The 24,518-nt window shown below is 34.8% G+C and overlaps 1 protein-coding gene across 2 annotated transcripts in view; it reads right to left on the reverse strand.

Moving 5' to 3' along the window:
• Positions 1-4,773: 4,773 nt before the first annotated feature.
• Positions 4,774-24,518, reverse strand: part of LOC127857946 (uncharacterized) — a 39,359-nt gene continuing 19,614 nt past the window's right edge. For both annotated transcript variants that reach the window (XM_052394723.1, XM_052394724.1), the window contains 18 exons: positions 21,624-21,746; positions 21,049-21,474; positions 20,812-20,944; positions 18,377-19,523; positions 17,036-18,248; positions 15,567-16,924; positions 15,251-15,439; positions 14,333-14,843; positions 14,113-14,229; positions 13,317-13,627; positions 13,118-13,225; positions 12,190-12,343; positions 11,700-11,883; positions 9,772-11,390; positions 8,656-9,590; positions 8,235-8,556; positions 6,767-7,309; positions 4,774-6,079 (listed from right to left, as the gene is read on the reverse strand). In XM_052394723.1, the coding sequence (XP_052250683.1) occupies positions 5,796-6,079; positions 6,767-7,309; positions 8,235-8,556; positions 8,656-9,590; positions 9,772-11,390; positions 11,700-11,883; positions 12,190-12,343; positions 13,118-13,225; positions 13,317-13,627; positions 14,113-14,229; positions 14,333-14,843; positions 15,251-15,439; positions 15,567-16,924; positions 17,036-18,248; positions 18,377-19,523; positions 20,812-20,944; positions 21,049-21,474; positions 21,624-21,746 (9,677 nt within the window). In that variant the 3' untranslated portion in view covers positions 4,774-5,795. The remainder of the gene's footprint in view (positions 6,080-6,766; positions 7,310-8,234; positions 8,557-8,655; positions 9,591-9,771; positions 11,391-11,699; positions 11,884-12,189; positions 12,344-13,117; positions 13,226-13,316; positions 13,628-14,112; positions 14,230-14,332; positions 14,844-15,250; positions 15,440-15,566; positions 16,925-17,035; positions 18,249-18,376; positions 19,524-20,811; positions 20,945-21,048; positions 21,475-21,623; positions 21,747-24,518) is intronic.

Here is a 24,518-nt window from a genome sequence, read left to right on the forward strand (position 1 = left end):
CGTGTCCATCAGTTAGATTAACTGTTTCACAAAACTGTTGTTGAGTGAAGTTTTGAACGAGAACTTGTGTTACCACCACCTACACTTCGAAACACGAAAAAGCCAACTATCCCATTTACGTTTTTGGTTCCACACACAGGTAATGACCCATTGGTTTGTTCATATACACCCATGATATTAAATCTTGGATCGGATTCAATGGCATTTAAAATGTTGTTTCGCAAATGTACTTCATTAGTATAATAATGTCTCCAGGTAATGCAAACATAAGTTGTGTTTTGCCACTTAGACCCGGTTTCAGGATTGGCTGTTTTGCAGTACATCAGACTCTCATTTGATTTTCTAATAAAGCTTGTATTATCGCACAGCACAAAGCGGCGGGCTTTCATTGCGTTCCCTGCTCGATCATGTACATTGAGATAAACACTATAGAGCGTTTGCAAATCTGACGTAAGATTAAATTTAATAGTTGTTACATTAGCAGATACCGTTTTATGAAAGAAGCTGTCCGTATTGTTTGCCTTTAAACTTTGATTGGACGCATATACACCATGCACTGTTATTTCGTAGCTTTCGATCGTCGATGCTGTTGTATTATTTCCTTTGCTTGAAATCGGATCAGTCCAATCAATGAAATTAACGATTACAATGCTAGACCTCGTGACTCGATTTTGAATCTTTAAAGGTTCGTAATTGCAAGATCGAAGGTCTAAGCAATGTACATGTGGAACGTCATCATATCGGTAACAGATAATCCTTTGTTTTGTGACCTTGGTGTACGGCACTGTTTCAGAGTGTGTACTTGCTGAGCTTCGTGTGTCACTGCTTATTAAATAACCACCACCTTTTGCTTCAAACTCCAAACATAGGCTGCAAAAGTTTGTATTGTAACATCAGTAGAGCACGTAGACATTCTAATAAACAACGACAACTATCGAGCCTTTAATTTAAAATAACTTTATAATTTAAATTAAAATTGTAATAACACATATGACCGAACCTTATTTTTCTACCGAACCTTATTTTCTATTATTTACTATTTACTATTATCTTATTTTGCTTAAATGCGAATGTACATTTAAATGTTACGTAAGTGCAACAATATATACTTACGCCTCTCCATTTTGTAGATTATATGCTGTGTCATTGACATTTATCGATCCTGTGTCGCTATGTACTGATGGTAAATATAAATTGACACGTGTGCCGTCTAAAAGTATTCGTGTCGAGTTTTCTAGATACAAGCCTTAACAACAATTTTATTTTTGTCTAAGAAGATATATGTTATTATTGACAATTCAATATCAGAATAATTATTATAATACATAAAGTATATAGAATGTTTAAACTAGAGAAACATCATAAGGAGAGGAATCCGTGTTTCCATTCGCTAATTATTTACTTAAGGCACGTGACCAATTACGTCTACAATATAGGACAATACGTATACAAATCGTTAAACATAAACAAACGGATGGATTTCAATAGCCTCACCTGTTAAATTTTGGAGCTTGACTTTTACATATGTGTCGGTAATTCCGAACTTTTCTTCCTTGATAAACGATGGTCTTATGGCGTTGAACTCAGTCACATCAACTGTGAATTCCGCGGCTATATTAAATACCATTGTCATTGGTCTGTAGTTCCCATACATATCCGCCAGGAATTTGCATGTAGTGGTAACGCTTGTGCTTCTTGTTTGATTCTTTCCATCGCTGGGCCCAATAGCCCCCATGTCACATGTTAAAATATCAGGAGTTGTATTTAGCTGACATTTTCTTTCTCCAGCATATACTGAACTGTAATCTTCGACATACAGTTTAACAAAGCCACCGATACACTGACACTTCTTTGTAATTCCACTTGTGCCACATGTCCCGGGCCAGCAATAGTGATTTCTCCAAGCGCACATACCTTCATATCAATGAAAAAGTCATTAACACAACTAATTTTATAAATATCATGCGAAATTACCCCCCTCCTACCCCCGATGTACCCTACACATAAACTTACATCACTTTAGTATCACTTGATATTGATTTTTTTCAACAATCACGAAAAAATATAAGGAAACACGCTATCACTTCTAAATGGGAATGAAAGTGCGGAATGACAGTTCGTCTATATGCAATTCTTAAGCAATTGTTATATAATGTGATATCTTACGTTGGCATTCCTTTTTGTCATTCCAGGTCTTAAACATCACATCATCTTCGACGCATTCATGGCATACAACATTTGTTGCGTTCGTGCAGCTTCTATTATAACACTGAGGAATGTTATTGCACTCTGCAACGAAAAGTAGTTCGGTTTCATACATTATGAATTATCTTGGTAATGTAGATCTACATTGCTTTGCGATATAAATATATTGTTTACATGCATTCTCGGAAAACCTCGCCATAAAAAACGTAAAACCTGGACAATTTACTGTTTAATTTTGGCATGATTTTAAGTCGGTATTGTATTACCAATATACGATAGATTAACAAAGGCAATATTCCAAACATGAAACTGATATGTAAACATGCATAGGGAAATTAATATCAGCAATGCTTATGATAGCTAGTTTATTATTTGGTAACACATACTGTGCAGATTGCCAGATTGGTAAATTGATAATGTATTAAACATTATGAATTCTAGAATCCACATTTCTTAAAATATGTTCTGAGATTGAGCTTTGTTATCATGTATGTTGTGCTTGTTTAGATTTATCAAATACTTCGGTGTGATGCAAATGATTTCAACGCATAAAAATTCATAGACATATTACATGGAACATGATTGAATACTCTATAAGCCACGTACATGCTCACATCATGGTGGTACGTTGAACTGGAACACTGTAACAAATTGCTGCATGGATCGCATTCGTATTCAGTCCCGTATATAAAACAATTGCATTCTCGGCATCTGTTTCCCAATCCACAACTTTTAGAGCAGGTACTCCATTTTTCACATGTAGAAGTTACCGTTCCAATACACGCTTATATGAAATATAGTAGACTTTATTATTAAAAACTCTAGAAACATTTTTTTTTAATATTAAGACATTAATACACTAATCACACATAATATTATTTGATTTTCCAAAGGTATTGAATTAGCACTTTATCGGTCTCATAAACTCCTGAATTCATGTACTGAATATAACAAATAGAGATGTTATTCATATTCGCACTTAGTGGAAATGCTGCATGAGAGTCTTTAATTTTAAATCATGTTTTTGTTGTTGTTGTGAATTATTCAAATACATATTTGAAGCTGTTAGTTCAGTAGCATAGTTATTTACGTATTCATTTAATCCGCATTTAGAAGAAGCGGTTCTTCGTTCAAGCATCATTAACTGTAAAATCAATGTCGGGAAAAACAAAAAATACTAAATGAATCAACTCCCTCTTAAGACGTTAATATGGTAGTAAATCACTATATTAAAAGTTATGGTGAGAATTTCGTTTGCTTTCTTACTGGATTGCGCAATAGGTATTATAATAAGAAATATATATTTCCAATCCATTTTCATGACACTCTGTGACACATCAAATCAATATCCATATTTGTCACAAACGTCCTGTTACTAAATGTATTTCAATCTGAGTGAAAAGAATTTATGTTTTCAAACGTTACATAAGGAAGTTTTAACATTTGCATAGTTTGTACTTGTAAAGAGAAACTCTGAAGTTGCAAATATCAGGTAGACACTTAAAACATTTAAGTTGTTAAACATGTTCAAGTTGTGAAATTCAAGATACTTCTATTCAAAATATTACAATAATAAACAGTAACTAAGTTATTGTATACAGAGAGCATATACAATTAATATTGAATAATGTTTATTAAAGATGAGGTTTATCATGTAGGGTACGCCACTGATGAGCGCAAGGCAGATTATTATTTGTTTTTTTTTAAGTGCAAATAATTTTAGAGGACATGTGTAACATTATTCGTAATAGAAATCTTATACGCGTGTCTAAAGGCATTTACGCGAAGACTGATATTTTAATAAAAGCTTCTGAGCTACCGGAAGCGCCATGTATATAGTTGTTGTTAAATTTACCTGGTATAAATATATAAATGAACGAAACGTATTAATTTAAGCTATTTAAAATTCAAATTTTATATGGCTTACTTTGGACCGTAAATGGTAATGTAAAGTTTTAATTAAAATGCAAATATTCCCGAACGGCTGCATAAAAAAGAGACATCTTTGATGAGAAACCATTTTATAAAAATGTAATAAAAGTTCGATTTCATTTTTTAAAAAAGAGCGTTAGTCAACGATTGCCACTTTAGCTATGAATATAATAGGGTAGAAGCGTTTTTTGTGCATCTGTCTTGTTAAATAAGCATCTGGTAACCAAATCAAAACAGTGATGTATATGAAAATATGAATTTGATGTATTCAGCAATGTAACACTATGTGAAATATAAGATAAGTGATTGTTCAACATGTTCAAAATATCAAACACGGTTTTCGATTTAAATAATTGTATCTTATATCAATGTTTTGTAAAACGACATGACAACTTAGAGTACCGACATGTTCGGTAAGTCAATCTTACGTACATGCGCTGTTAAAAAATACATAAATCTAGCCTTACATTTCTTCCACTTATGACTGGATTCGGCTGTTATTATCCGTACATACATTAACATGACATGAACGACATTGTACCACACCTTTCTTTTCGTAAGTGATTTAAAAATTATATTTTGTTCCTGATTAAATTGAAAATAGTTCTATTCAGACAGAAACAACAAACTTAACAATATAATGCATTCTGGTTATTTAATTTAAAAAGAAAACTAAAACCAACACCGCACTATACAAAATGATCACTTTACATATTCATTCTGAAAAAAACCTATTCAAACTATATAAAATCAAAGTATGTTTATTTCTGTAAGAAACGGAGCGGATGTACTATTGATTATGAATCTATAAAATATAACATATATTTGTGTAACAATAAAGATCTGACTAAAACACTTTAACAACCTCAACAACAACGATAAAAACATAAAAAGCAAAGCATAATCACGCTCAACTGTAACAGTAATGAAGGCGTAATATTACACCAGCGGACGGAATGAATTGTTAAAAAGCAAAATGTAGTATGTTATGAACAACAAGCACACAGTATCATTGACAAGTTAACAAGTCAGCAAAACATCTTAATGATAAAAACAATTTATTTATAACCATACAAGATATATTTTCATACTTGCAAACAATTAAACAAATATAATACCTTGTAATATCTATATAGAGTAAGTAAATAGGCTCTTTTATTGATTATGTATCTTTAAAATATAACATATACTTAAAGAATTAAGATCCGACTAAAAATAAAACTTATCAACAACAGTTTTAATTCAAGTTTATCTTAAAATCTGTTTGAGTTAAACAAACACATGCAAAATCAAATAATTAATGTGCAGCAGGTACACCATCACTGACAATTAAAGGACATAGAACAAACAATATTATACGTTATACAAGCAAAATATAAACTATGTGCAGATTAGCACTGTAAAGCACTCAAGCATACTAATACAGAAACGCCTTATCGTTTGGAACAGCAAAATGTATCTTTCTGTTTTATTGAACACAACAAAATCATTGTGTTTTTTATGTTCTGTTCATCTTTTTGGTAAAACAATAATTGTAATAATATTAAAAGAAATTATATTTTTTACACAACGCTGCAATAACACGCGATAATTGTGTGTTTTTCATTAATGGAACAACACATACACGTACCAGTTAAATTACTTTTCATTTACATATATCACAGTTTATATGACGTGCTATAGATTGAAAACAATCCCGTGCTGTAGGTACACGTGATTTTTAGAAACATCTCGCTCAGATCGGGCGAGACCAACGTTGATGACGGAACGATGACGTCATACACGTGATCACGTGTATAGATGACTTCAGTGACATCCGAGAATCCGTCTCTGGACCCGACAACCAGACTGTAGTGGTGGGGAACTCCAGGGAAAGTGTTGAAGACGTCCTTCCAGTTTAATTTGAGTGTACCTTGTTCGAACACAGCAGCTACTGGTTGACCTAGAAATATTCAAACGCTTTGTTCCTTAACATGCAGACAAATGTTTACAATAAATTGTTTATATTGACACCCCAAAACTATCAGAGGCAGCACAGATATATTTATTAATGAATATCGTTCTCCCGATTCGTTCTTACATGCAGAGCGCCAGCCAAGAATGCAATCGTTATTATTTAATCAATCTAACTGTTTCCAGTACGGACTCTGAGCGAGAAATGACCATTTAATCTTACCCACGTAAAACGTTTGGTTATAGATTTGTAAGAAGCATATATCTTGTATAGTGGTAAGGGTGTTCGCTTCCGGGGGTCAGAGTTTTGAGCGCCACACGTTAATATTGAAAAGTTGCATAGTTAAAATTCTTGCCTTTACGTAGCATTCGGAAACAAGGCTAGAAATCGGGCGTTAATATATTTACCAGCTATAATGTATAATTATGAAAAACAGCTGGCATTTAATCGAGAGGGTTGACACTTTTATAAACCTTTTACACCTAAATATATTTGTTGAAACAATGTCTGCATGCATACGCTACATAAACTGAACTAAATTAAGTGTAATTCTGTGGGTTGAATTGTTTTGAAAAAAATACTGATATTCCTATTCAATTTAAAACAACCGATCTAACATAAACGAGTCGTACTTCAACAAACAGGTATTGCATTACTCTGCAACAAACACCAGACCTGAAAGAGCTGGTGGTTCCGAAACTAGGACCAAAGACGACTGGATACTGGAACTGTTGAAGTAACCTCCATTGACAGCTTTCACTTCAGCCGTATATGTCTGACCTGACATTAATTTCAAGTTAAGATTAGAAATCGTATCCTTGAAACCCGCATCCATCCAGTCCACAGCAATCTGGCCGTTACTATGGATACGGTATCTATACGACGTTATCAACGAACGGTCCTCAAAGTTTATCCATTCCAGCTGCAACATGCTGGCATTTGACTGCCAAGCTGGTTCACTGAATAATGGGTCAATGTGTGAAGTAGATTCTTGACTGACGGGCATAAAGTGGACAGACGCTTGCGCACTGATAGGTGGTTCAAGATAAATGGTTACTGGACTGGATACTGATGTTGTTGCAAGTTCAACTTTGTTCACACATATTACTGTAACATAGACTATATCGCCATGATGAAGGTTATTCAGGTCTGACTGGAAAGATTGCAGTGTATCCGAATCCGTTTCTGCTTGAATATCACCTGTTAAAGTTGCAGATCCTATAAAAGTAAAATGTCCAATAATATACGATGTATATGAATCTCGTTTAATGAAACTTAGAGTTATAAGTTATATTTACTTAACATTGGAATTGCATCTTTTCAAATGCGTCACTAGAAAACTCAACAAGGTCTGAATGAATATTTAATGTAATTATAATTTAAACTGGCTACAAAAACCAAAGTCATAAAAGATTATAACAGAGACTATAGGGCATCCATATCACACGGTAACGCAGGCTAGATATCATTTGACACAATGAATGTTATACAGTATATATTATGCGAACGATATATAACGAAGAATGAAATTTGAGGTTTATGAAAGGTATGTAAATTTCCAACACATTATACCTATAACATATCTGTAATTTGCACATTTATGCGAGGGACATAGCTAATGAACGTCATAAACTGATCATGTATGCCAATGTTTTTCTGAATCTCAAAATGCAAAAACAAGTTAAAAGCTTATTTAGATAAAGAGTGGACCGGACATGAACATTTTGATTTATTTTCAAACATAAAGAATAAAAACAAACTTCGAGTTCTAATTTGTAAATTGCCCATAACGCGAGGGAAATAATTCTTTCGCGCGGCATGTCGCCTTTTGATAAACAAGATCGTCATCCGATTCTATTTCAAAATTCAATCATGCGTCATTAGGTTAAAAAAAATCCATTATGCAAAAAAACGTTATGGACATGAATCGAAAATCAACATTCGCAATGCATGCATAGTGACGATGCACACAATTATGTATCCACTGTTGCCTTGCCTTAGCGAGCAACATAAACGATAAAGTAATGAGACGGACAAATCAAATTTCCCTCGACCCACCAAAAACACATGAACAGAGTTAATAACTAAAACGCCTTTCATCATTATCATGGCGGTGGCATAAAAAGTACAAATGTGTACAAACCGACAGCATATTTACAGAAAAGTACATCGCTCTCATCGTCTTTGACTTTCCAAGTTGCATGTAATGAAATTGAACTGTTTCTGTCTACGGCCACATATACATCAATATCGTGAAGAATGGGGGATGTATGATCAATAATAATTGCTTGCTCCGAATGAAACACGGTTTTGAGTCCCGCATGGTTTTCAGCTATTGCAGTAACATATAACGACATTCCGTGCTCGAAATGTGCACAAATAATTCCAACATTATTTTTATGATGAATTTGATTTAGTGCTTTTATTTGCAATCCTCCTTTGGTTGTACCGGCTCCAAGAGAGACCTGTCGAAATAACAAGCATATAAATATCATAAATATAGCTAGTAAAATATATACACATATATTACAAAAAATATGTATATGTCAATAACAACTACTTACTGTTCTGATTTCACTTTCTGCATCCATTATCAATAGACTCACTGCAACAGAATAAGGTCCAATTTGCTTCAAGGAAATGGCATTGGAATTATTTGTAGACAGCAAAATGCATTCTTCAACGTTTAAGTGTTGCAACATTTCGTCTTCAACAGTTGTTCCGACCGCAATTTCGATGGATTGTACTCCGGTAACTTGCGATATAAAGGTATAATAGTATCGTAATGCTCCACCGTTTTGTTTTTCAAATGGTAATGGTACGCTGAATCGGTCGATTGTCAAGACTGGGTATAAATCATACTTTAAACTTCGGATAGTTCCACTTATGTAATATACGTTATCTTTGATAAATGTGGCATTGGCAACAACGGCATAGTCATCATTATTCACTTTATAAGAAATATCAATTGATAATTGTTGTGTTGATTCACAATTAAAACCTTTTGGTGGGGTCTCATCGACCAATTGTGCGGGAGAGAATACAGTTACGCTTTCATGTCCTGCCGCGTCAACCGCCTTGACGATTCCCGAATAGGACTCGCCGTGTTTGAGGTTTTGGTTCGTGAATGTGTAGGCGGTCAGCAAACCGACATTCGTAAAGCTTATATTCGTACTGTTATACTCTTTGACATTTAATATAGCCACCATGTAGTATTTTATGCCAGAATAGTGATCTTGGAATCCGTGCCACGACATTTCAAAGGTGTTTGTTGATCGCTGGAAAGCGGTGTTTTTGTGGTGTTTTGTATTAAATACAACCCCATCAATTGGATTGTCCGTATCAATTACAAACCCATCCGAAACCAACGCCGTGTGTAGCCCAACCGTATTTACAGATACAACAGTAACATAATATCGTGTTCCTATTTTCAGAGATAGGTTGTCTAAACTTATATTTGTTGCCAGTCCGACATCTTGTTGATGCAGTACATCATCGCCTGAAATATACATTTTACAGATTTCAAAAGAATGTGGAAAAATAGTTAAAAACAACGACACAAATATCAGCAGTAGAAACACACATTAAAAACATGTAACCCCTATATTTTGAGAAAAATGCGACAACGTCTGCATAAGAACAAATATATTTAATACGTTTCATACTAATTGTGTTCTTACTGTGAGGAGAAGTTCCAACGCTAACACTGAAGTGATCAATACGACTCTGCGGCTCATTAAACACCCCGTCCCAACAGGCAATGATTGAGTCCGTCCAGTCAATAAAGTCCAAGTCCTGAATACAGTTGCCCTCTCTGATATAACGACCACGTCGACCACTGGGCCCAGTTTGATCTATCATAATCGGATACGATTCAAACAAAGCGTATTCGTTTGCCTCATACCATGCTCTCACATACACAACGTATTCAGTTTCGTGGATAAACGTACGATTGATAGGCATGCAGTGGATAAATTCCGATCTCAGACCAATGTCTGTCCAAGGATTTTCTAGTTGCAGATCATAGATTCCATCACCAACAGATTTATTGAATATTCCAATACTCCATTCAAAGCGACGAATGTTCTGCGATACTATTCCACCATCGGTTCGTGACCAATGACCGCTGAGACAGGCTGACGACGCTGAGGTATTTAGAACCTCGTGGGGGAGTCCAGCGTATACATTAAATACAGGTAAATTCTGAGCAAGGGCCTCTTCTTGAGACATGTTAATGCATGTAAGGTTTGTGCTAACATCTACGCATGGACGACCAATTACTGCACAGGTGCAGTCCTTGTTACAAAAATGTACGTCGCATGAATGCTTTTCGATTTCTAAAATCCCATATCCGCTGCTGGTCGTGCTAGAAATAACAGTGACAGTGATCCTTGAAATTGAACTGTTCAGGCCCACGTTGTTGTGTGACCATATTGACAAAACTATACGATCGTCAGCCAAGAGTTTTTCAGACAGTGTAATTGATGCACGAATTTCTTCGCTTTGATTGCTGTTCGAGACAGTAATAACTCCAGTCGATAGCTCATCCAGACCATAAAACCGCGACACAGTTATGTAAAAATGTTCTATTCCGGACTCTTGGTCGTGGAATCCATACCATGTAAGGGTTACATTAGTAATTATATTACCATTTGAATCATTAAAATGTGTCCACGTCATTGGAGGTTTAAAGCCGCCTAAATGTGGTGGAGTAGAATCAATTAAAAGATCGGGCGTTCTGTCTGACGAGCATAGTCCTGCAGCATTACAGGACGTTACAACAGCGTAGTATTTGTCCCCGTCATTTAGCCAATTCTTCCCATCTAAACTGACAGTCACGTGGCGTTCAGATCCTAAAATCAAATGCTCGATTGGGGTATGACCTTCATGATGTGTTTTTAGCGAAATTTCATGTCGGACAAGTGGACTTATGTCGTCTGCAAATTCCCATTCTAAACGAATAATGGATTTTTCCCACTGAGAAAATTTACCATGAGCTGAATTGTATGTTACCAAAAATGTTGGGGACTTTCTGACGACTGGCGGGGAGTCGTCAACAACAAATATGTCACACGTTTTAGAAACATTCATGCCGACCTGATTGAAGGCCCATACTGTTGCCACTAGTTCGGTGTTCCTAGGAAGTGTTATGTTTGACTTGATGATAGAAGAATGCAGAAGATTGTTTGATCGATGCAAAACATCGCAATATTCATTCGGAGTGGACACGCAAACTTCATAGTGATCTATACCCGACTGAGGATCTTCGAATCCTTGCCAGTTTATCTGTATATACGACCTACAAAAGCATTGTAAGCCTTTTGTATAACATCAATAACGTAGACATTACTATTATTTTTAAACAAACCACATTTCAATATTGCACTCGTCAAAATATATGTAGATAAAGGTGAAACAATGTAATGCAAAGCAATTAATAATACATTCAGAGAACTCAACCGCCGCATAGTTCCTAACAGTAAAATGTATGTACCAAAATTATGAAATAGAACTACTTCACACGAATTAGGGAACCACGACGATTTTACACGTAATTTGAACGATAAATCAAGATTGTGTGCCAACACGTTCACATTATTATACAAACCGATGTCCAAGATATTTGCTATGGCCATCACCGGGACCTACACGCACAAGTCCGCGTATTGGAGGGGAATTGTCCACTATTATGCCATCCGAACAACGTCTGGTACAAAGGTCTGCCTTGTTGCAGGCTTCTACAGTAACGAAGTACTTCTGCCCGGGAGTGAATGGACCATTCCAGAAAACATCTGACAAATGTATGAAAACATTCTGGCTTTAAAGTAAATATATTAAGATGAATTGAAACAATTTGTTATACCGTGATATGATATGTTATCTGTTTGTTGGGTACATATACATGTTTATATATCAACAGACAATATCGTTTCCAAATTCACAGAATATGAATCAAATTATAATGAAAGTAAGTTCCAATTGGTTATACATTTTCAATTTGACTACGTTTAAGTCTGTAACAAACACATTACCGTATCAACTTATTGACAAAATGTGCAGAAAAAGACAAAAAAACGTTTAAATACGGCAACAAATACCAGTCATCATTCCAAAAACTACCATCGGTCTTATGTCTGCTACATAACGATCTGTCCCAAGACCAACTTTATAGAATGCTAAACCGCTTTCTGGATCGTCAAAATTCTTCCAGTGTGCATGAATTACATCGGTGCTACTTTGAAAGTCTATGTCCTAAATGATATTAACAAAATATTTATTCGAAATGTGTATTTACTACAATAATTAATCAATTTAAGTTGTTTGTTAACATTTCTATTATTGATACAAAAACTGATGATTCCTTCCATTTTGAACTTGATGAGCAAATATTGTTATTGCCAACCTTAAAGGGGCCTTTTCACAGATTTTGGCATTTTTTAACTTATTCATTAAATGCTTTATATCGATAAATGTAAACATTGGATCGTAAAAGCTCCAGTAAAAAATTAAGAATAAAATTAATAAAAAGGAAAAGAACATTGCCCGGACCAGGTTTCGAACCAGTGACCCCTGGAGTCCTGCCAGAGTCCTGAAGTAAAAACGCTTTAGCCTACTGAGCTATTTCGCCGAGTACACATGTTGAACGTATTTTATACCTTATATAAGCAATCTTCGTAGTTTCACAAAATTTAACGACAAAAACAGAACTCTCCAAATTATTCAATCGTTTCGCGTTGCAACGCTTTATAATTTTTAGGTTTTAAAATCGTCAAAAGATGCATATAATGGCTCTATTAGACCATGGTAAATGTTCAGTATTACTGTTTCCTCACAAATATCATAACTAAAACGAAAATTTGCGAATCTGAAACAACTTTTTTCAATTTTGTCAATTTACCAAAGCGTGAAAAGATCCCTTTAAAAATCCACAACAATACACTATAATACTTGTTTTTATTGTCAAGCGTGGTAAGTTAATTTATTTATAAATCCAACTTTAAAATAACACATATGATTTGAAAATACCTGCTTCCCTTTAATTCCATCGAGAACATGTCCTCCGTTGGGAATACTTCGGTCCAATACAAATCTTTTTGATACAAGTCGTGAAATCAGACCTGCATGGTTCACCGCCTGTTTAACGAATGCTTAAATGTTACTATTAAAGAGGTATTGGTCAATGCAAGCAATACTTTACTATTGAAATTGCATTTGAATAAGTTACCTGCACTACAATAAAATACGGATGCCCGTCAATAAGGTCGGTGAGATTCAATTCCATATAGTCGGTATATATTATCCGACCTGAAACAATATCTGTCATTCCTTCGTTTGTTCCAACGCCTACATTGAAATAATCTATACCGCTGTGTGGATCCGAAAACCCTTCGAACCGGAAACTTGCTAATTCGTGGTTAATGAACTGATTTCTTTGAAGATTATTCAGAATTGTGACTGAGCCAGGTGCAGGTGGTGAAGTATCTATGGTCAGTTCCAAAGAGTCTGAACTTGAGACGTAGCCCGCGTAATCGGTAGCTGAAACAAAGAGTTGGGAAGGTCTTATTTGTCGTTGTTACTACCACCCAGCATAACATTGACTTTCCATCATTTTTTGATAATCTTTATTCCAAAGATTAAGATCGTGTTCCAACGATCTCAATCGTGTTCCAACGATCTCAATCGAAATTTAAACGATATCACGCTCAACAATATTGCCACCGACATTAAAAAAATAGTCACATGTCGGTTTGGAATACGTCAAATTAACAATTCTAATTAAAGACTTGAAAGGTTTTTAAGTAATACTTTTATTTATGACATTATATTTTTCTGCAAAAGATACCATTATTATAGTTTTTTACTTACCAAGCGACTTTGAAATGATAAAACTCTGTACTATATTTGTCTCGAATTGATGACTTTTATAAATTAATTATGACTACCCAAATATAAACAAGGTTTAACAATACACAAACATATTCATAAAATAAATACAAACTAAAATATATGTCATTACGTACCATTCACCGTGAAGAACACTGCACTTCCATCTGGCAGTTTTTGCATTGTTATAACTGCCGAGGATTCTAATCCTGTTCTTACGACATCAGCTATACCGTTATTTCCTGAGTGTGTGCCTGAATGTTAATGATTAAAACGTGTAACAGGGCATCGCACAAAATAAAAGCCATGCTAACATAGGTAGTAAAAAAGCTCTTTTATGACATATAACGTTCCTACCTATTCCAATAGAAAAAGCACGTAGTTTGCTGGGGTATCCGAATACGCAAGCGTCGATGTTGTCATCAAATCCGATCCAAGTCACCAAGACGCGTTGTGGATTTGTAATAAATCCTTGATGGTTTTGGACTTTTGCCTGAACTTTTGTTGGTGGACTGCTGTCCAGTACAAAGCCATTGCTGCAAGATAATATCTCACCCAATGTCTCAGTGAACAATTCTCTGTGAACCTCCGTGGTATTGGAATATGCACATATATAGTAAATTTGATTAAGAGATATATGTTTCCTGTTAAATTCCACATAACCAGAATGTGTATCATATTTTACGATACAGTTTAAGTCGTTTTCACAATTGCCTGGCACATTTTGCGTCTTCATGAGATACCACGCGACCGGCCGTTCGGAAGCGTACATAAGAGCACCAGCTACTGCTGAGTTGGCACTCCCTATGTTTAGTTCGGAATCGTGAAGTAGAGAGTACTGTTGTCCAATGTTTGAACTAAGTAACATCTGTAAAATTTAAAATGCATGGTAAGCATGTCTTTAACGACAGATATCCAAAGACTGTTGTATGAAATTTAAAATGAAATAATTGAAATTGACTACATATGGATAAAAATTGAATTACACAGATAATTAACTATGACGAATAATAAGCATTCATAAAATGCAAGTCTCTAAATACAAATTGATGTGCTCCGTTCTGAAAACATATTCAGTATTGATCGCCCCCTTTAAATAACGCACAACACGATAATGTGACATCATCAATGTTCGTAGTTATAATATGAGTTGTGGACAGGTTGTTGAGCATTAATAAATAATTTCAAGATTTCCAATCATTGACATTGAAATGAAAACAACATATTCATTTTTAAGTGCCCAATGGCTTGGAATACATTAGAATGTGTGCGCACCTTTTGTACTTGTGTCCAGCTCTCCTTCGATGTATCGAAGTCATAGACAGTATTAATCGTGTATGATTCGTTATAATCTTTTGTCGTCTTTTGGCAATTCGTACTTGATAATCCGCTCAATAAAAATACGCGAACACACAAAAAAGTTCGTACATGACCATGGTCCGGTAGGTCGACGCATGCCTCTACCTGTGATCATTTTATATAAAATTGTTACTGCTGTAATGTATTGCGATACGAAATTGTAAGCGGACAAAAGCGTATAAAATACGTTGTCATATATTATTACTATGTCGAAGAACACATTACACTTTACCTTTAAGTCTGACGAGCCTGTAGACAGTACATTATTCCATGCAGAGAGAAGGTGACTCCCTTTGTCGTCTCGACTCAGTGACCATTGAAAAAAACCAATACGTTTTATATCTCCGGTTAATTCCCATGACGCCGTTAATTGAACGCAATCCCCAGCTGCTTTAACTTTGAGCTCCGCATTTGTGATAGAAATTCTAGGTTCTTCTTTATCAACAGTGAATATGTTGGATTTGATTGGTCGAAGACATCTCACATTGTTACAGATCCTCACCTTTGCCTGATAAGATATTTCTTCGTCTAACGAAACGTAGAGGAATGTGTAACTATTTGCAGCAACTGGTGTTTGAAAAGGCACTACTTCATTCTCCATGACAAAACCATTGTCTTTTAACACTTCAAATAGTCCTACCGAAAATAACAGACCCTGATTTGTCACGTTTGTAAGAATCCAACTAATATTTACTTGGTTGCTGACTGGCTGGCTGCTCTCAAATGGGCATCTATTGACTTTTAAAAGCAAGTTTTGTTCAGTAAGATAGCTATGTTTAATTTGCAGAATAGGCTTTTCTGTAAATGGTGTTAAATAATAGACATTCGCTTGTTTTTTAATAATACAATCTTTTCCATTAATGTTAACAATATTTTCCGATCCTTCGCCTTCTGAAAACAAAGCGTACCTTTGTCCGATTGACAGAGAAAAAGGAAGTATGGTGATGGTGCTATACTTATTCAAAGAAACATTTGTTCTATATTCAAAGTTGGAAAGGCAATTTGGACCTATTTTCACACGCAGTTCACTTTCCAGTGTTTGTCTTTGGTATATTTTTACTCCATTGGAAGACGATATTGTTGACCCACCACTACAGTTCGCCCTGATAAGGAAAAAGTTAACCTCAATGTTGACAAATGATGTCGAGTTAAAACAAAATTGGTTGATGTCGGACGAAATACTTTTAAATTCAACCACATCATCCGTAGTAGAATTCGAACCTATTCCAACTTCAAGTGAAACGTTCTCATGATGTTTGAAACCCATCCAACAAGCACATAAAACATTTTCCGTAAAGTGGATGTCAATATCCGTTGATGTATTAGTCTCCTCGGGGTCTACATCAAACACAATACCTTGCCCTGGTGTATATGTAGACGGCAGTCGGAATTGTTCAGTTCTGATGGAGGTAAAATGACCAGCATTGTTGTATATGTGGAGGTTAAGATGGAACTGTAAACCATCACCCGTGTCTTGATTCTGCAGACGAGAAATAGGATACCGGATGCAGCCTCCAGAATACGGCGGGCATGGCGACGACGAATCTAATCTCCATTCAAGAAGTGGACTAACCGCCTTTTCGTCGTGGCCTGTGATAAACAGAGATAATATTGAAAATAATCCATGTCAAAAGTCTTTATCCTTATGAGGTGTAAAACATTCAACACATTCAATACACATAAAATAAAGGTTTGTCTTACCTAGTTGAAACATTATTTGATTAATTTGCGCAATTTGTTCATCGTCATAAAAGGTGTTGAATTCCCAGGCAAACATGATATGGCTTTCTTCTAAAGTGACTTTTGGAATATTATTGTATAACGGTGGTGTTTGATCGATAAGGATAGGGCCCAATGTTGAAATGCTTGACAAACCAGCTTTGTTAACAGTTTTGATGAATATATAAAACAGCTCATTAGTTCCGATTCCTTCATGTTTGCGCCTGAAAAATGGCTTTCGCTGAGTAGACATATAGGCAACCAAACTCGGAGAGTTTGTTTCTGTCGCGTCTAAACCAAATCCAACAAAAAAGTCTTCAATTTGACTGCCACTTTCTTCGACATCCCATTCAAGAACTATATGATCAGAAGGCAGGAAGACAATAGATTCATTCTTGTAGAAAGGAAGGTTTCTGCAAAGGAAGTTAGAAATCTCTTCATCTTTGCTTGCAGCTGAATAAGTTGGCAAATAGTCTCCTATCGCGGTTTCAAGTGTTGCGTTACAAAGATTTGAACAAATCATCGTGTTATTTAGAGGGACCTTCTTTAAGTTTGAATGCAGTAAATAAGGTTGTCCTTTATGACAAACAATACTCTCGGACCACGCCGCATTTTGTAACGTGACGTTTCGTATTCCAGGAGCGGACATATCGCGAGTTATTCCATCAGAACAAACGGGATTTGACGCTTCCATTGCATTATTCAGAGCCAACACTGTTACAAATCTTTTTCCTGTAAAATTTGCAGGGAGACGAACAGATGTTTCTTGAAAAGGTAGTTCTGTGTAAGTAAAACGTGCATTCACCTCACTAATGTTGTAAAAGTCTTTCTTTGTCAAACAAATGTCGGCAAGTCCTATCCTGTAAAATTTGATTCCACTTTCGTGGTCGATAAAACTATGCCAATGTACAAGAAAAGAATCGTCACTCGTATAATCAATATCATAAAAGTCGACAGGTCCTTCGAACACTACCCCGTCTTCGGGCGGAGATTCATCTATAAGAACATCAACATGTTCTGTCGTTGATAACATTGCATTATTGGTAACAGTTATTGTGAAAAAGTAGTTTCTGTTATGGTTTCCTTTATTTTTATCCTCTGCAACCAGCTTATTGAGTGGAATAGAGTAATGGATAAATTCACATGTTCCTAGCTTTGGACAATTGCAATCAGAAGAGTCAGGCGGACATGTCATCTGAAAACGGATTAAATATATAAAGGTATTGATTAAAGAGTCAGTAAACATTTGGATACAACTATGTCTGATTAAGTTATAAAAAAGAAAGGCACCATCAATACATTCTAATAACTTCGTTTGCATACATTTATTTTTTTAACAGCCAGATGTCCTTGTGTGAGCACGGTAGATGTATCGGCAATTCCAAACACCCAGTTTATCGTGCGCAGTCCACTGTGGGGGTCCAACGCATCAAAGGTCATCTGCATCTTGGAGAGGTCAGTGCTGTTGTGAACATATAACGTCTCATATCCATCTTTCTTCAACCAAATACTGTTGATGTGAGGATGTGATCGGTCGATGTTAACTGTTCTTGACTCATTGTAAGTGTTGTTCACTATATCTACTGGACGTATGTTGAACGTGTAAGTTTGTCCATCTGACACGTTTAACCTTGTACAAAAACTCTGACTCTGAAAGTCCGGAACAAGCTTTTCTGAATTGAAATCTTCATCATTAATTTTCCATGAGACATAATATTTGATAATACCATGAACATTTGGTGTTCCGCTTACAGGTAAAAGTCCCGTTGACTGTTCATACATTCCAGTAATATTTTCGTTTGCCTCAATCGGATCTAGAAGATTATTATGAAGATAAAACACGTTTATGAAATAATCTCTCCAACTGAGACAAATAGTATTATGGTGGGTTTGCCAAACGAAGTTAGTACTTGGTGATGCTGAATCAAACAGGAATGTTTTATCCTTCCATGTTTCAATATAGCTGGAGGAGTCGTATAACAGGAATCTTCGGGCATGGCGAACGTTATCTGCAACATCTTTCACTTCCAGCGTTATGCAATAAAGCCTTGGCGAAGTGGATGTTAAGTTAAGCTGCAGGTTGGTGGTAGTGGAATTTAGTTTGCTTAAAAATGTACTTTGAGTGCTGATCTTTAATGTTCCATTTGATGGCGGAACTTCATTTACCATAATTTCATAACTTTCTATCGACGAGGCAGTACCAGAAAGTCCTCCACTTGGAATTGGGTCCACCCAACCATCGAACTCTGCTGTTGACATAGCGGATCTTGTGATTCGATTCGTTACAGACAAGGGCTCAATCAAACAGGTTCCCAGATCCGTGCAATGTTTCGGCGGAGCATCATCATATCGGAAGCATACTGTTCGTTGCTTGGTTACTTTCGTATAAGGGATTGGTCCAGAAGTACCCCCATCAGTATTGTTGCTTCTTAAAAACCCTCCTGCATTTGCTTCGAAAACCAAACACAGTCTAAAACAAAGAAATATAAAAGTACTTCAATAGAGTCTTAATAAGTGATACACTATTTATTCCATCGCGATAAGAAGTCGAATATGCCTTACATATCATTTATTTGAAACAACATCAATTTTGTCTCTTTTATTTAATGCATTATAAATAGATACGATGCTGGTACGTTAAATCAACATTTCATAACTGTTTCTTAGACATATATTACGATTAGTTTGTACCGATATAGGTCTAATTTCTAGTAGATATTTGGGATAATGTATTATGTATGATGTTAACAAAAAGGGAAGATACTGAAATATTGAAGAAATGCACAAACAAATACAAAACGACTAGTTGTTTCATAGCGTTTATATTTCTTGTAAATGATGCATGCTTTCTTTGATTTTTTTTTATTTTATTCTCATATAGTGATATTTTATGTTAATTTTTAATATTGAAACATACATATGGAATGGAATAAGTTATTTTGATATATGATTCATTTCATAAGTAATAGGACATAATTTATCTTAGTTTCGACTCTCTGTTGTGTTCGGTGTTAATTGCACACCAACGATTATGCAAAAAATATTAAACGTGGCATTTGCTTAAAAGAGTATTTGCTAGTTGATTTAAAAGGTTTTGGGTATGCATTTACTTTCAGAATAAAATATCTAGAGCGGAAGTGCATACGACATAGATCGCACAAGTAGTTTTTTCAATTGGAAGGTTTGCTGCGTATTTAGTCATCACGATCTTTGCGCTTTTGTTTGCTGTTTCGGCTTTATTTAAGTTATACATTTACTTATTTTGATTTCTTTATAACTACATTTCCAAGGAATACAGTTTATTACATAAATAGTTTTCAAGAATAATGTTATTAAGGTGTTAAACCCTTTGATAAACATTCGATATTAAGAAAGTTGCTAAGCCATATAAATAAAACATATGTGATAATGAATACAAGATATGTTTTAAGAAATCATAAAACCGATATTCATACTTGAAACCTTTTCGGCCATTCTTTTTAAGAAATTATGATTTAATATATATTTGTATTTCTTATATATAAATTGACCATCTCAATTGTTAGATTTCTCTAATAAAAGTTTTATTCGACTGGATTTGTTTGGTTAAATAAATGCGTTTGCGTCAGTTAGTTTGATACTTCATGCTTCAACAGTTTGCACTACAGTTTTGCCTTTTTTAAATATAATGTTTTCCATACTTTAGACATTTTAAAAGTTGTATTTTAAATAATAACATATACTATACATTGATATGAAAGATTGATTCTTTGTCTTACCGCTGTCCATTTTGAAGGTCATACGCGGCGTCGTTGACGATTATGCTGCCCTTGTCTTCATGCGTGTGATTAATGCTAGCACTTGATATCCTGTCCAAAAGTTGTTTGTGCGACGATATTGTCGTTGATAACCCTACATACAATTTAATACTGACATTTGTTGAATCGTACAAAAGAAGAAAAATCATTATTAGTAGTTGTATATTTATTCAAGACATAAGCGTTTTAATACTTTACCTGACACGATCTTGACCTCAACGTGAACTGTAGTATCGCTAATTCCAAAGTTTTCCTCAACAACGAACTGTGGTCTTACAGCTTCATAAATGGAGATATTCACGCTGAATTCTGAAAACATGGTAAACTCCATTGTAACTGGCTGGAAATTGCCATACATATCCGAAAGTTGATCACAATCGGACGAGTCAATGCCCTGTGGATTTTTGGCTCTTTTCTTATCACCATTTGGTCCGACAGCCACCGTGTTACACTTTAAAATATTTGGAGGTTTATTAGGCTGACATGTTGTTTCTCCTGCATTGATATCATTATCATTAACTGTTGACCTTTGAATGAAACCTTCTGCACACTGGCAGTCTTTTGTCAGTCCATTAGTACCGCACGTTCCGGGCCAGCAGTAATGATTGTTGGGAGCACACATTCCTGAAATAAACATTTAACAATTTATTACGTTTTAAAAACATAAAATTACTTAACGTCTTCTGTTTGTGAAATAAATATAAGGCAAAAAACAACAAAAACAGCAACAATAAACACAATTTATTTAAATATATAAGTATTATTAATCTTACGTTGACATTCTCGATCGCTGTTCCATCTGGTGAAAATGACTTTGTCTTCATTGCACTTCTTACATGTAGTGTCGTATCTATTAGTGCAATGTCTTTCAATGCACTGGTTGATATCGGGACAAACTGCATTCAAACAGTACAGCGTGCAAGAAATAAAACATATAATAAACAGTTCTTTACTTTAATAGTGTTAATGAATATCATACACCTGGGTGAATATTGTGTTTCCAGTGTTACATGAGGTCGATTCCGTTTTTAAAGATTAAACCATGTGAAACTAAAAGCCCCACAACAAGACAGCGCAAAAAAGTTTGACAGCTAATCGACACTTATTTTAATACTCAAATATGACACATTTTAACTTCCAATAAATCGGGTTCCTTTACAACAGTAAACGGCAAGTGGTGGTAGGAAGTCAAATAGTTTTTATTTTTACTGTCAGTAATTGTACCCATACAGTATGTACTGAAATGAATGAAACATGTCTTATCTGACCTCGTATAGAATACTCATACACCAGTTAAGTAGGAAAAGGTAAATCAATTAATAAGATAATATTAAAATATTTTTTCGAGATGCGACACACTGTATTATGCTCAAATAAATAGTTTCGTTTTTGCGTCACACACTACGCAAATACAAATACTTAATTGTAATTTTTATATTTCACTCACTAATGAATGAATGAAACATCTGCATCACGGAAAGTGTATAAGTATTGTTAACCATGCCGATGATAAAATTGGCGTTTTGAATTAACTCCTTAATTATGACACAGCTTATATACTTTAAATAGTAACGAACGCTAATACTTCTTGAAGAGCTAGAACCTACGCCTGGCGTGCGAAATTAGCTGTACAGACAGAGTACTATTTTATGACCGATGATTCCTGTGATCAGCTGGTACATGTCAATGGGGAAGGGTGTTTTGCGACGCACAAATCAAGAGTATTTGTGTGTCGGGTGACTTTGTTGAAAAGGTGCTCTGAGCAGGTGTAAAAGGTAGTATCTTGTTAGATAACATTACAGTGTTATATCTAGCATCGAGAAACTTGCAGTCAGTAGTTAAATGGTCGTGAATGCCAACACACCACACAAAGCAACAAACAAAGTATTTGTATAAACAGGTATACCCAGATGTGTTAACAGTTATATCGTTGAGTAGATATCTTATCTATCTGGTTATTGGCCTTAACAGAAATCGTGTTTAATCAGCAATGCTATTTCAATAAAGATAAGTTGTATTTCAAGAAACATATTAATCGGTAACAATTGATTCAGCAGTTTTACCGGAACTACTGAATAACAACTCAATAACTAATTGTAACTGTAACACGTCATTCCGAATACAACAATTTCATAGATCATTCTATAGTTAGAGAGGCTCACTGTTGGTCTTAAAACGTTTGAATAGACACATAACCATTACATTATACAAACTGTTGCACGTGCTGTATGTAATCTCTTAAAAATAATCCATAATGCTTTTCGATCATCAACGCTTTTTTGAAACCGTAAATCTTAAGTTTTTAAGGTACGTACGTAAGGAAGTATAAAAAACTGTCCTACGACTGAAATTTAAGCCTCAAGATTGTGTGCAAAGAGTAAAAATATAGAAACAAACTTCATAGATAAGTTTAAGGATGTGATTAAGCCCTCTGATTTACATTTGTTGTTTCATAAAATATTTGTATGCTATTTATTTAAAACCAAGAATGTTTTTTTTCTTAAATAGTAACAATAATTTACCGCTTTCATATACATTCAAACAATCAGCATTTTAATTTATTGAATGTATATTGAAAAGTTAACAAGATAACTTAAATATAACTTAATCACGTAGCCGTATCACCAAAGTAAATTCACTTATCAGTAAAATAACGTTGATCAAGGCTTTCTTTAAGTACATATTATCATGAAATTACGATAACACGCGTTGAATATAAAAACTTCAAACAATGTTTTTTTCAAGTTATATTCGATGGAAACAATGAAGCTGATTGTTGTGCTTGCTTTAATGTTACTTCATGATCTTTAACTACGATATCGTTAATCAAAAAGTGATATATTAGTTATTATCGTACACTTCAAAAACTAAACCACCAAAAACTTAACATACTTTACATGTATATCTCATTAAAACTTACACAAAGATCGGCAAAAGTACGGCTTTGTCAAAAGTGTATGTTGACGAAAAAAGCTTGAAAGAGCAAGGATAAACTGTTGCAGCGTTCATACATATGTATTTGCATGTTCAAAAGTTTGATGCATGTTTAGAAAGTCAAACATCAAAACGTGTATTATCACAAGGTATATGCACGTACATGCAAGTATTTGCAAAAATATCCTGTTATTCAAGGATTATTGTTTTCCCAAAGTACTTATTTTCATCTTATGACGACTACCGGCTTTCGCAAACATACACTTTAAATGTTGATTCATCACATTCCAGAGAAACAAAATCATGAATTTGAATACAGTAGTGAAAGTATTAAGGCGATTTCTAGAAAATAATCGTTTAACTAACTAAGTCACAAACCTAACTTAAAACAAAACAAAATACAGTTAATTAATAGCACACTTTAGTTTATACTATTTATAGTTCATGTAACCATTTCCAACGACGGGTTCGTACATATAAATCGTTGACAATTTGCTTTCAAATTGGCTCATGCGTTCTTGTAGTTAAAGATTTTAATAAGATGGTGTAGCTCTCTGCACCTCCCCTTACATTTTTTGTTAGCTGGTATATCTATTTGGATACGTGTTTGTAAGTTTAAAATCTGTTGAAACAATCCTCCTTAACAAAGTTTGTAGGCGCACACAAAGCTACTTCATTAAAAATATTGTGAATTGTACAGTACATTCCCAAATATGAGTAACACAACCTGTCAA

This window comes from Dreissena polymorpha, chromosome 14 (assembly GCF_020536995.1).
Source record: "Dreissena polymorpha isolate Duluth1 chromosome 14, UMN_Dpol_1.0, whole genome shotgun sequence".
NCBI lineage: Eukaryota > Metazoa > Mollusca > Bivalvia > Myida > Dreissenidae > Dreissena > Dreissena polymorpha.